The following is a 12,711-nucleotide window of genomic DNA, read 5'->3' on the forward strand; positions in this document are numbered from 1 at the left end:
TATATATGTGGTTTAGGGGGACTTGCCATAGGTAATGGTTTTTATACTGACTAAGCTAATGATATATTTTCTATCCCCTAACCCCACTGCAAAACATAACCCTCACAGCAAACTTCTGGCATTAAAAAAAATAAAAAACCTTTAATAATTTTTAAGCCATTTGGTTTACAAGGACACATAAAGTGTCTTCATAAACCATGTTAACGTTGTAATACACGTCATTATATACAAGCACACACATTTTAGCTTCACAATGACCCAACTTTAAGCCAAGTCCAAAACACACACACACACACACACACCATTTTAGCTTTAGAATAACCCCAGAAATCTATAAATGCGGCTATTACACCAAAAAGAAATAAATAGTACTGAAATAGGTTAACAAACAAAGGTCTATCTTGACATTTTACTTTCAGAAATGAGAGTGTCCTTGGATGGAGGGAAAGAATGGAATTCCAGACTTGCTTGGAATGCACAACTACAATGTACAAATAAGCTGGTCTTACTTTCTCCATTTATGCATAAGGTCCTTTACACAGTGCAGTTCATTATGGTCAACTAAAGTTTATTTATTTTTTTACATGATTTTAGAAGGGGGTAATCTGAAGTCACTGACACAAATAATAACAAATGGGAAAATTAATGTTATATCTTCAGGGTGTTTGTGACACTATTTTATTAGATTTCATCCACTAAACAAAAACGGCAGACCAAAGTAACACTAACAATGCGGAAGATAACATATGTTTGCTTCTGATGATGCTGTAACTTATGTATTTAACTTAATTCAGATTGCATGACATGCCCCTCACCTGTAGCTCTGATGAGGGGTTCAGGAGAAACTGGTCCCTGAGAAACGCAGAGCAAGCAGCCAGCAACAACATCGACACCTGCTGGATAGAGAGAGCATTTGTTGACAACCAAAACAGCGAATGATTTTCAAATTTTTAATGTTGCAGTGAAAAGGAAGTAGCAACAGATCTCGTGTTGTGACGTAAATCAAAGCGGAACTGATTATTGAAGAAAGAAGAAAAATGTAGGGTGGGGACTTGGTTCTATCAATCAGTTGTTGAGTGGATGGAGGCAGATCTAAATATGAGCTTTCAGCTCGTAATAAATGGGCAGAGGTTAAGCGAACTAAATGATTGGAGAAGTCTGGCTACCAGAGAGAAGCCTGTTGTTTCACTGGAAAATTGAGTTAGGACGTTTTGATTCAAAATGACAAGGTCAAAAAAAAAAAAAAAAGGAAACAAACATGGATGGATCATTCACAATAAGGTCAATAACATGCATTTAAAAAATAGAATTTTCAATTTATGCAGACTTGAAATTTTGCATCATTCCCATATTATGGAATTGCATAAATAATGATTGATTTCAAACCGGTTTCCTGAACACTCCCCTGGCCCAAACTCATGCTACTGATTGAGTCAACATTGCTTTTTTTGATAAAATAATGTTTGATAGCACCTTCAAGTCAAATCCATATTACACACACACACACACACATATCCGTGTCTCCATGCCCAGGCAAACGGAAACTCACCACATCCACATCCATGCTTTACTACACCTAAAACGAACAAAACACCCGTTTATTTGAAATGCAATACTACAATAATACAAACAACAGATACTTACGCTTAAAATCATAATGATGCTTGTAACTTAATAATTTAAAGTATTTTTTTTTCAAACAGTAAAAAGCTTTCTGAATATTTGTTATTTTGATCTATTTATTGACACTGGAGGAAATTCACTAATTAACATACAACAATTATGTCCATGAATATTCTCATAACGCCATGCATTCACATTTAGAATAAATCAGAGGCACAATTGTCCATTATATGAGTTCTGCATGATCACTGTCATGGCATGTTTATATCAGTGTTAAGCTAAAGTAGCTGGCACTGTAGCATCTTTTGTTTCAGACAGACTGTTTAACACACTGCCCTCAATACAATACAAACACTTCACTGATCTGATAAACAACATGAACTTACTTGAGTGATTTAGTGAGGAGAAATCAATAATCCTAAAACAGAGTAACTTATATCAGATGTATGATGTCTAGAGATCAATGCAGCTCATCCACATCACGGGACGAGCGAAACCCCCAAACTAAAACACTCGCGCTCATCTCGTGTACAGAAATCTGCTGTCTTTATGTGTCTGATTTCGGTCATTCCTAACATATGCTTTCTGTTGTGCTCCGTGTGTTTCAAAACAATTACAGCTCAGATTCGCAGAATGAAATGAAGAAAACTTACCAGGAAATATTGAATACGAAAGATGATTTTCAGAATAAAAGCCCCGTCTGGACGACATAAGCGACAGTATATTGTTGAAGCAGTCGTTTGTTTGTTTGTTTACTCTACAACCCTGTTGAAAAAAACAGCATATGCTGGTTAGGTATGTTTTGACGCTGGGATGCTGGTTTAAGCTGGTCCTTTGCTGGTTTATGCTAGTCCTTTGCTGGTTTATGCTGGTCATGTGCTGGCAAAGGACCAGCATAAACCAGCAAAGGACCAGCATAAACCAGCAAATGACCAGTTTAAACCAGCAAAGGACCAGCATAAACCACCAAATGACCAGTGTAAACCAGCAAATGACCAGCTTAAACCAGCAAAGGACCAGCATAAACCAGCAAAGGACCAGCTTAAACCAGCAAAGGACCAGCTTAAACCAGCAAAGGACCAGCTTAAACCAGCAAAGGACCAGCTTAAACCAGCAAAGGACCAGCTTAAACCAGCAAAGGACCAGCTTAAACCAGCAAAGGACCAGCTTAAACCAGCAAAGGACCAGCTTAAACCAGCAAAGGACCAGCTTAAACCAGCAAAGGACCAGCTTAAACCAGCAAAGGACCAGCTTAAACCAGCAAAGGACCAGCTTAAACCAGCAAAGGACCAGCTTAAACCAGCAAAGGACCAGCTTAAACCAGCAAAGGACCAGCTTAAACCAGCAAAGGACCAGCTTAAACCAGCAAAGGACCAGCTTAAACCAGCAAAGGACCAGCTTAAACCAGCAAAGGACCAGCTTAAACCAGCAAAGGACCAGCTTAAACCAGCAAAGGACCAGCTTAAACCAGCAAAGGACCAGCTTAAACCAGCAAAGGACCAGCTTAAACCAGCAAAGGACCAGCTTAAACCAGCAAAGGACCAGCTTAAACCAGCAAAGGACCAGCTTAAACCAGCAAAGGACCAGCTTAAACCAGCAAAGGACCAGCTTAAACCAGCAAAGGACCAGCTTAAACCAGCAAAGGACCAGCTTAAACCAGCAAAGGACCAGCTTAAACCAGCAAAGGACCAGCTTAAACCAGCAAAGGACCAGCTTAAACCAGCAAAGGACCAGCTTAAACCAGCAAAGGACCAGCTTAAACCAGCAAAGGACCAGCATAAACCAGCAAAGGACCAGCTTAAACCAGCATCAAAACATACCTAACCAGCATATGCTGGTTTTTTCAACAGGGAACGCGTGTGCGATTTACCGTTTCTTCTGTTAAACACTGTTATTTAAAAAAATAAATAAATGATGCGGACTTTTGCTTCTACAAAAGCATACTATCAATTAACGATTAGATTAGTAGGTCTGTCTTTAAAGGTTGTCTTTAAAATCAGTTACTCTTTGGAGAAAATGACTGATTGTTTGTATTTTATTCCTTAGTTTGATCATTTATAGATTTTTAAATTTTAAATTCATATTGTCTGTGATTTTAAGTCTTTAGAGTGCTAAAAAAAAAGCCTTAAATTTTTGTTTACATGATATTTTGTATCCAGCAAATAACCACGTGGAGGCGCTGTGAATTCAGGATGGACCTTCGAAAAGTAAATCATTTGCAAACGGATTCAGAGAGAAGTTAAAATGACTAAAGTGAATATAACATTATAAAAATGAGACATAGCCAAAGCCCCAACTCATGTACTGATACTTGCATTCGTTGTAACATACTTTTCCTAATGCTTTGCTAGTTGATAATGCTTTAAAAAGAGATAACATCTGAACCTCGTGATAGAAAGCTTCTGTAAAGTGGCCACCGATAATATAATTAATCTAATACACTTCTGTTGTTGTATGCCCTCAGGAAGGAATGTTACATTCATAGTTAATATCAGTGATTGCATTTATGCTATTACATGGATGGTGTAACACTGGCTGATTGAAGACTGGACATACACTGATCATGCAGCCACAACATTAAACCCACTTGCCTAGTATAATATAGATCACCCCCATGCTGCCAAAACAGCTCTGATGCATCGAGGCATGGACTCCACAAGAGTTCATGTGTCCTGTGGTTTCTGGCACCAAGACAATCTGCAACAATCTTTAGGTAGGTGGTATGTGTCAAAATAACATCCACATGAATGCCAGGACCCAAGGTTTCCCAGCAGAACATTGGCCAGAGCACAACACTGCCTCCACTGGTCTGCCTTCTTCCCATTGTGCATCCTGCTGCAAGCAAGCACTTTCCCATCAGATTTATACAGGTAAACATCAAACATACAGGATTTAATCATCAGTGTTGTGTTTCCATCCAGCCATTTTAATTCCAAGTTGTACTGCATATTCTCTTAATCTTTGCACACAAGAATATCGCTAAAATACGGCCCATATGAATATGACGAAGCTTTCATTTGCAATCTCCTGTCGAGACGTGTCCAATATGACTGTTACTGCAGCTTGCATTATCATTTGCAGATGACTACAAAACACACATATAAAGGCATCAAAATCTACATTCTTTGTCACCATTAAACCAAACCGATGAGCATTCAGTTCTAAAGGCAGTAATGAGTTCAAAAGGAAGATCTGACCTGAAAGTAATTAATTTATCAGTGTCCACTCCCAATCCCCAAAACACCTTGCTAAATGAGTCTAAATTTGTCAAAATGAAAAGAAATTGGTGGGTTAAAGGTAAGGCATTTTGAAATGCACCATCATGCAAGTGAACATGAATAAAACTGACATTTTTTCTGCAATATGACGCTCATGAAACCACTTGTCGAAAGAATTTAGTTAAAAGCGAATGCCTTCTGAATTGTCAGTAGAGTTTAAGTGAATTCAATTAAGAGTGTGAGGAAATTTAACAGGTATTCTGATAGAAGTCTATTTCCGTCTAATGAACTGCCACTGAGTTGGTAACGCTGAAGAGAAGTGCAGTCAAAGAGCCATTAAAGAGCGACTTTATGGTTGTCATATCTGTTAGTGTTCATTGGTCCTCGAAGAGACATAAAGAGGTTACACAGGAAAGTGCAGTTCATGTTTTTCTGTAAACTCATAAAGAAACGGTGCTTAATACCTCTCTCTCCCCCAGTGCGTTCCACAGCTGTCCAATTTTATCATTTATGAGAGACACAAACCCATGCTGGCAGAACAAAAGTAAACCACATTAAAACCCAAACTGCCACCACAAAGAACAACTGAAAATAAAACCGAGGCATAAGGCTGATTTTGGGACAGATATGGTAATAACCAAGGACTGAGCCACCGATGCATCATGTAATGTTCCCTTGTGTAACAATCTAATTACAATAGACCTTCATTGATCTGTCAACCCATAGAACGGGCCAGTGGGCACACGTCTGGTGTCCAATATCATAAAGCAGGAGCTCTAGAGCCAAAACAATATCTCTAATTTCACACTGGGTCAATTTAGATCGATCGCCAAACAGTAACAACGCAGCAGCCTTTGAAGTACGATGTAATGTCCACATGCACTTACAGGCTGGGGATGTTGTGCAACCCATGTGTAATTCTAAACTGATGCAAACTTGGACATCATGTTCCATGATTCAAAGGAAATTTGTAGTGCAGACAGTAACTGATGTGAAATTATATGGTAATACAAAGAGGCTCCATCTATAGGAGCAGGAAACAGGATACTTGCTCTGCTGAAGAAGTTTAAGGACAGTGTGGAGAGTATTGGAGGAAAATAAAGAGGAAACTGAGAGAGCAGAAGGAAGGAGGTCTCGATATTCAATCCATCTTCTCTTTTTGGACCAGTTTCGGTGCGTCAACAAACTCCCGTCCGTTGACCACGATGACAGCGGCCGTAAGAGCACTGGCCATGCCCCAGAACAACAAGTACGCCAGGGTCTCTGTCCAAGTGTCACCTGACAGACAGTACCAGATCCATCATTATTCACAAACTAAATATGTACATTTTCCAAAGCAGCAACAGTAATGGAACCTTATAATTATTAAAATCATCGTCTGTCTCGTGGGTCAATGTGGTGTCCACAATAAAGTAAAGGGAAAATATTTTACAAATCTTGTTTAAAACATGTTTTAAAGATGTACTCTTTGTATTCATGTTGGCTCCTAGTGGAATTTTTGACAAATTGAATTGTAATGACTCATTAAAGGGTTAGTTCACCCAAAAATGAAAATTAGGCTGCGTTTTACCCACCCCCGAGGCATCCTAGGTGTATAGGACTTTCTTCTTTCAGACGAATCCAGTCGGAGTTCTATAAAAAATTGTCTTTGATCTTTCAAGCTGTCTTTCAATGACGTAAGAGGATCTAGTCGGAGTTCTATAAAAAATTGTCTTTGATCTTTCAAGCTGTCTTTCAATGACGTAAGAGGTCGGCTTTGCGCATGCGCCGCTCAGAAGTGACGCACGCGGAAGCGCAGCAAAGAGATCAAAACAAAACAACAGTCAAGAATTAGAAGTATAAAACGAGGATTTGTAAAGAAGAATGTTGGAGGATTTCGATATAATCCAAGAGGAGACTGGTTTTCCTTTGCTAAAGTAAGGAAACTTTGCTTCCTTTGATCCTGTAAACAAACGTTGGTTTTCACGAGACTCACCGGCGCATGCGCAACGCTGAACTCATTCATCATCAGCCCGTATCTGCTTCCAGTGTACAACTGTTGGCGCAAGCTACATTAAAGTGATTATTACGTTTTGAATATGGATATTTTTCTTACAAAAACGCATCGATTCGCTACAGGAGGCCTTTGTTCACCCCCCCGAGCCGTGTGAGACACTTTTTTTATGCATGGGCGCTTTTTATTTAACTTCTTTTGGACTGAAGCAATGCAACACCCACTGACTGCAATGATAGAGCTTGAAAGATCAAACACAATTTTTAATATAACTCCGACTGGATTCGTCTGAAAGAAGAAAGTCATATACACCTAGGATGGCTCTGGGATGAGTAAAACACAGCCTAATTTTCATTTTTGGGTGAACTAACCCTTTAAATCATGTGGTGTAATATTAAGTAATATTATTAAAGGTCCCATATTGTACACCTTACTGGAGTTTTATTTTAGGTTTTGATGTCCTTAAGAATATATATTTGCGGTATAAGTACCAAAAACCATCTCGCTAGAACTTTAAGCAGGCTGTGTGCATTTTACTGTGGACTGACTGTTTTGAAACTTATATGGTAGTTAAATAGCCCCTAGACCTCAGTAATCGTGAAAAAAGCCAGGAAATTTCAGTTTTGACAATATGGGACCTTTAAAATTAACATTTTCTTTACACATTCAATACATGTGAGCGCACATAATATATATTAAGATTTTTTTCAACAAATCTTATTAATTCAGAAATATCACGTTTTTGGGGAGTTGCACCACATGACATTTGACAACCTGAATTAACCTTGCATTGATAAAGTATGTCTAATATTTTGAGAGACTCCTTGACTTAGACACAGTCATGAGAATCTGCAGGGCTCTGAGTGATATAATTCTATCTTCCTGTTTTATGTTTTTTATTTCTTGCATGTTTTCACATGCTGTTTGCACCACATGACCTTCTTAGTCGCATCACATGACTTTGATTATATTATTTTTTCAAAAATTAATAAGCAGTTTTGTTCACAAATGTTTCTAGGAAACATTTTACATTTCTTATTTATGATATCAGGACATTTGAATCAAAATGAACTGTAATTCAGAAATTAAAAACATCATAAAAGAGGTGTATTCAAGTGTAAATTACTTTTTTATATATATATATATATACGGCTGTGAGGGATAGAAGTACAGTGCATTCAATGGATTGTACTATTGTTTAACAACATACCGATTGTTCAGCTGATAAAACATTATTCCGAAAAAACCTTCAGTAAGCAGTGTGTGCCATTGTGCCAAGTCTATCCCTCACAGCCTGGTTTCATCTGCATTAAACTCAATATGGCATCTAACCTGACTAAAGTCTATAGATTTGGACAAAAATGTGTCATGACATTGACGCTATTGCTTTATTTCACATTGTGTTATAATGTCAGACCTTACCAGCCATTAGGAGACAGATGATGCACATGGAGAAGGCCACCACCATAATAACAGGAAGCTGCAGAAGGAATTACAGAGACACATGAATATAAAATAAGCAGGGAATGACCAGCAGCTGGTGGTGTTGAATTATAAATGCGAGGACTGCATGAAGCAGCTTGGAGTACATGTTTCTCTTTTTTATTCGTCATAGCAATGACCTCTTTTAATTCAAATTCTCTCTCACTACAGGCAGTATGGGAAAATCACTGACCAAGAGGAACTTCCAGTCCTTCTGCACATGCAGAGGCGTCAAGCTTTCAGTTTCATCCACTGTATAGTTTCCAAGGAAGAGATCAATGGAGTCCTGTGGGCAAAGTCAACTACTTAAAATTCGCCACAGTCTGATTGAAAGACAAAAAGACAAAGAATTCATACGCACTTGTCTGAACCCATCTGAGAAATTGTTCTTGTAGTAACGGATCATTGAGTTCCAGCCATCCATTACCAAGCCCCAGTGAGTCCTCTTCCCGGTTCTGAGGTCAAAGGTGAAGGTTACAATGGTAGACGCACACAACTGTGCATATTCTGAAAGGAGTCTGGGATGAATACCTGGTGAAGTCGGTTTTCAGGGCTCCAGTTCCTGCGTACTGTTTAGCACAAGCATTGGCATTGTCTGCCCACGCTACGAGAAAAAGAAAAGGAAAATAATGAGGTTTCTTGCTTTATTTTCAGTCGCTAACAAGAGACTTGTGTCTACTAAGGGAATTTCTAGCAAAATAAACACACCGTTCTTATAAATCTTCTCAAAATCAGCCTGCTCCTCAATTTTCTGGCCTACGTGGAGGACACCCATCCTCTGAAATGACATACAGCTCAAGGTGAGGAGGTACACATGATGACAAATCAATATTTAACCACATTTTTTATCCATATCGCTGATTTCTATATGTCTGTCATCAATCATGACCGCGTTTTTACACTTCCTAAACAGACATGATTCATCAAGTTTCAAGAAAGTGGCCCCAACTGACTGAAAAATCCTGCACAAAGCCACAAAATTACAGACAGTCAGCTTTCTCGAGTGCGTAAGTGTCCTCAATTGCATCACACCTAGTTAGGATGCGTCAGACATGCTGTTTGTGATGTGGCGTCACCTGTAGCTGACTCTGTAGGGAGCGTCTGGCCAGCAGGCTCTGAATAACGTTAGTGCGGTCCAGACAGTCCATACAGTTACTGCGGAATGCTCCAGACTGCTCGGACGTCACCTTCCCGTCTGAGCTCACCATGAAGTACCTGCAGAATCAGCGTTCAAGAACCAGATCAAAGTGAATCAGTGACAACATCACAGACCACAGTCTTTCCTATAAAAAGGTACAGAAATGAGTACAAACCCAAACTCCTCTTGCATGTCAGAAACAGCATCAACGAGAATCTGGAGGCGATGCCATCTCATCTTACTGCATTCTTTGTGAAAGTCAAATGCTATGTACCTTAAAACAGATGCAAGCGTCACTAAACAGTGATATACAAGTAGCAGATAGAAACACAAGTGTTTTCAACATTGATAATAATAATAAATGTTTTTTGAGCGACAAATCAGCATATCTGAATGATTTCTGAAGGATCATGTAACACTGAAGACTGGAGTAATAAAGCTTTGATACCACAGGAATAAATTACATTTTAAAATATATTCAAATAGAAAACAGTTATTTTAAATTGTAGTATTTCACAATATTACTGCTTTTACTTTTTAGATCAATTAAATGCCTTGATGAAAGTAAAGCCCACACGTCTAAAGTCTGATCACTTAGAAAGTAACAGCACACTTCTCCTCAACAAGCTGCATGGTTTGAGGCATTAATCATGTCTGTAGCACAAACAGTGTAGGATGAGTTATGTGACGTACTTCAATACTTAGTCTTAAGGGTTTGTTCAAAGTATATTCCTAGTATGAGCAAAAGTAGTTGCCTTAGCAAGCACCACTAAAAATGCATTTGTAGGCATTAAAAGAAACTGCTGAAATACTTGATGAGTCCGTTCTCCATGCCGTTGACCATTTTGGCGAAGGCCTGTTCAAGGGGCAATTCAGATCCTTTCTGATTCACCTGCAGATAAAGCAATTATTTTAAACTATGTGACCAATCACAATCAACTACAATTTGCTACACAAGTGGATTGAAAGAGTTCACTCACCAAATTTAGAATCACTTGTTTGCCGTAAATGAGAACCTGCGACTCAAAATGCCTCCTGAAACCATCCATCTGCAAGGATAGATAGATAGATAGATAGATAGATAGATAGACAGACAGACAGACGTTTCTCAACCTCGGATAGTTGAAATTAAAAAAAAAAACTAACAACTAAAAAAAGTTGCTGTAGCAGCATAAGTGGTCTTACATGATTGGTGTCAGTGCTTATCTGTGGCTTGGGCTTGTACTTCAGGTTGGGTCTTTGAGACCAGAAAAAGGGCATGGAGCCTCGAGTCTGTGCAAGAGGAGAGTGAAAGAGCACAAATTAAATCTCTGAGGTGAATTCTGGGAGGTCAAAAACAAATATTCTTGTAATAGAGGCCAACAGTAGTTTCCACCAACCTGCACAAAGGACGCCTGGGCATTATTGTACTGGACTATCTGTTCTGTCTCAACGAAGTTAGCAGCATGTCCTTCAGAGTCAATGCCTGAGGCGCAGGGGAAAACTGTAATATCTGCAGCAAAGACCACTGTGTGAATATGTATATACGCTTGAATCTCACCTCTGACATAATACCGGACCCCAGCTCTGAAACAGCTCCGTCTAGAGATGAGGATCCACTCAAACACCTTCCCATTGATGCAGCACGGCTTCATCACAATAACTGAAGCAATGGGTTAAGCCACAATATCACACACATTTGCCAACTACTACTTATTTCTTCAATTTCATCCAAAGCAATTTACAGTACAAATGTATAATTCGATTACGGACCATATTATTAACTAATCGTGACCAGCTACATACTGTGATCTTTAAGAGGAGCAGCATACACTTCATAATTTGCTTCCTCTGGACATTCAAGGCAAAATAAAGTGAGCAACTTATCTATGAACAACATGACATCTCTCAAAGGATACATCCGTGGATGACAGGAAATGCAAATTTATGGAGCTGAAAAGGGGAATCAGTGAATTAGTATATGCGATTTCCTCATACGTTTAATGTTTTATGAATTAAGTATATTTTTTATACCTCAGGTTGTGCGATTATTTCTCTTAAAAGGTTTCCATTCCACATGAATCTCTGGTCTGCCTGTGTGGAGAAATGATGAAGACCAATGTACAGGAATCCTCTTAGAAGTTATTGTTGTTTTGAAGGGTCTAATACATGAACAGTGTAACCAAATGTACTCAAGAGGTTTGAATGCACTGAACACTGAAAACTGCAAAATTACAAACTGTGTCAAAAGCCAGACACAAATGCAGAGCACAAACTCTCTCTTTGAAAACATAAAAACAAAATGTGAGGGTAATCACAGCGTGTCAGCAGGTAAAACAAGAACTGTGCAATCTAGCTTACAATGAGACAGTTTTATAAATGAGGGATGTAGTTTTAGACAATGAGCATTCTCTCTCTGCCACTGAAACTTCAAACAGCTCTGTCTCTCTTCTGCCATCATCATCATCACTCTGCTCACCCTCTCCAGCAGGCTCATCTCCTGGAAGTCCGGGCTGGTGTTGGACAGGCGCTGCTGGGTGTGGGTCAGGTCATAGTCCGTGCAGAAGTAGAAACCGTCTGTGTTGAGTACATTGCTGATCATAGACAGAAACGTCTTGTTGTCTTGCATCTGTGAGAAGAAAACAGCCATTGAATAAGACTGCGGCAACAGATGATTTGAACAGAAATAAGACTAGGGTTATTGTTTTAATTATTCTTTTATTTGGGGCCTTTTCCATTTTTATGGCACAAAAGTAAAGAAATGACAGGACAATGGGGAAATGGGCTGAGGTAGGGCTGAGCAATATAGGCATTATAACTAATAGTAAAACTTACAATTACAGTCAATACTGATATATATCACAATATATACATTATTAATATATATATATATATATATATATAATAAAATGTTATGTGAATATTTGCAGATGAAGCTAAAGAAAATATAAAAAGTATTATTATCATTATTATTAGGGATGCACCGATACCGATACTCATACTCGTTAAAATGCCCCGATACCACACAGCATGTGATAAGCACCATATTCAATTAATGAGCATAATTAAGTGTGAAAATAACCGAAGGATATACAGTCAAACCAAAATTTATTCAGAGACCAGATATAATTTTAGATTTTTTTTTTTCGTGGGTGGATAATGGGAGAAATGTTGAAGGTGTCTGAGTAAATTTAGGTTTTACTGTATCTGTGTGATAAATAAAGTTAACCAACTAACATTATACATACTCTTTTGGTTTCTGTACCCAATATTTTAAA

At 38.5% G+C, this 12,711-nt stretch overlaps 2 protein-coding genes across 2 annotated transcripts in view; both read right to left on the minus strand.

Moving 5' to 3' along the window:
* Positions 1–887, minus strand: part of LOC107677453 (zinc finger and SCAN domain-containing protein 2-like) — a 7,114-nt gene extending 6,227 nt beyond the window's left edge. Inside the window, exon 1 of the mRNA XM_016472359.1 lies at positions 816–887. Coding sequence (XP_016327845.1) covers positions 816–887 — 72 coding nt within the window. The remainder of the gene's footprint in view (positions 1–815) is intronic.
* Positions 888–4,478: 3,591 nt separating this feature from the next.
* LOC107677458 (phosphatidylinositide phosphatase SAC1-B) overlaps positions 4,479–12,711 on the minus strand; it is a 15,652-nt gene continuing 7,419 nt past the window's right edge. Inside the window, exons 5-20 of the mRNA XM_016472368.1 lie at positions 11,913–12,062; positions 11,468–11,527; positions 11,353–11,386; positions 10,995–11,096; positions 10,834–10,919; positions 10,640–10,726; positions 10,435–10,503; positions 10,267–10,346; positions 9,630–9,728; positions 9,393–9,531; positions 9,025–9,094; positions 8,848–8,920; positions 8,678–8,771; positions 8,510–8,602; positions 8,257–8,314; positions 4,479–6,119 (exon numbers count right to left, since the gene is read on the minus strand). Coding sequence (XP_016327854.1) covers positions 5,983–6,119; positions 8,257–8,314; positions 8,510–8,602; positions 8,678–8,771; positions 8,848–8,920; positions 9,025–9,094; positions 9,393–9,531; positions 9,630–9,728; positions 10,267–10,346; positions 10,435–10,503; positions 10,640–10,726; positions 10,834–10,919; positions 10,995–11,096; positions 11,353–11,386; positions 11,468–11,527; positions 11,913–12,062 — 1,431 coding nt within the window. The 3' untranslated portion in view covers positions 4,479–5,982. The remainder of the gene's footprint in view (positions 6,120–8,256; positions 8,315–8,509; positions 8,603–8,677; positions 8,772–8,847; positions 8,921–9,024; positions 9,095–9,392; positions 9,532–9,629; positions 9,729–10,266; positions 10,347–10,434; positions 10,504–10,639; positions 10,727–10,833; positions 10,920–10,994; positions 11,097–11,352; positions 11,387–11,467; positions 11,528–11,912; positions 12,063–12,711) is intronic.

The sequence above is a fragment of the Sinocyclocheilus anshuiensis genome, unplaced genomic scaffold (assembly GCF_001515605.1).
Source record: "Sinocyclocheilus anshuiensis isolate Anshui unplaced genomic scaffold, SAMN03320099.WGS_v1.1 scaffold804, whole genome shotgun sequence".
Classification (NCBI taxonomy): Eukaryota; Metazoa; Chordata; class Actinopteri; order Cypriniformes; family Cyprinidae; genus Sinocyclocheilus; species Sinocyclocheilus anshuiensis.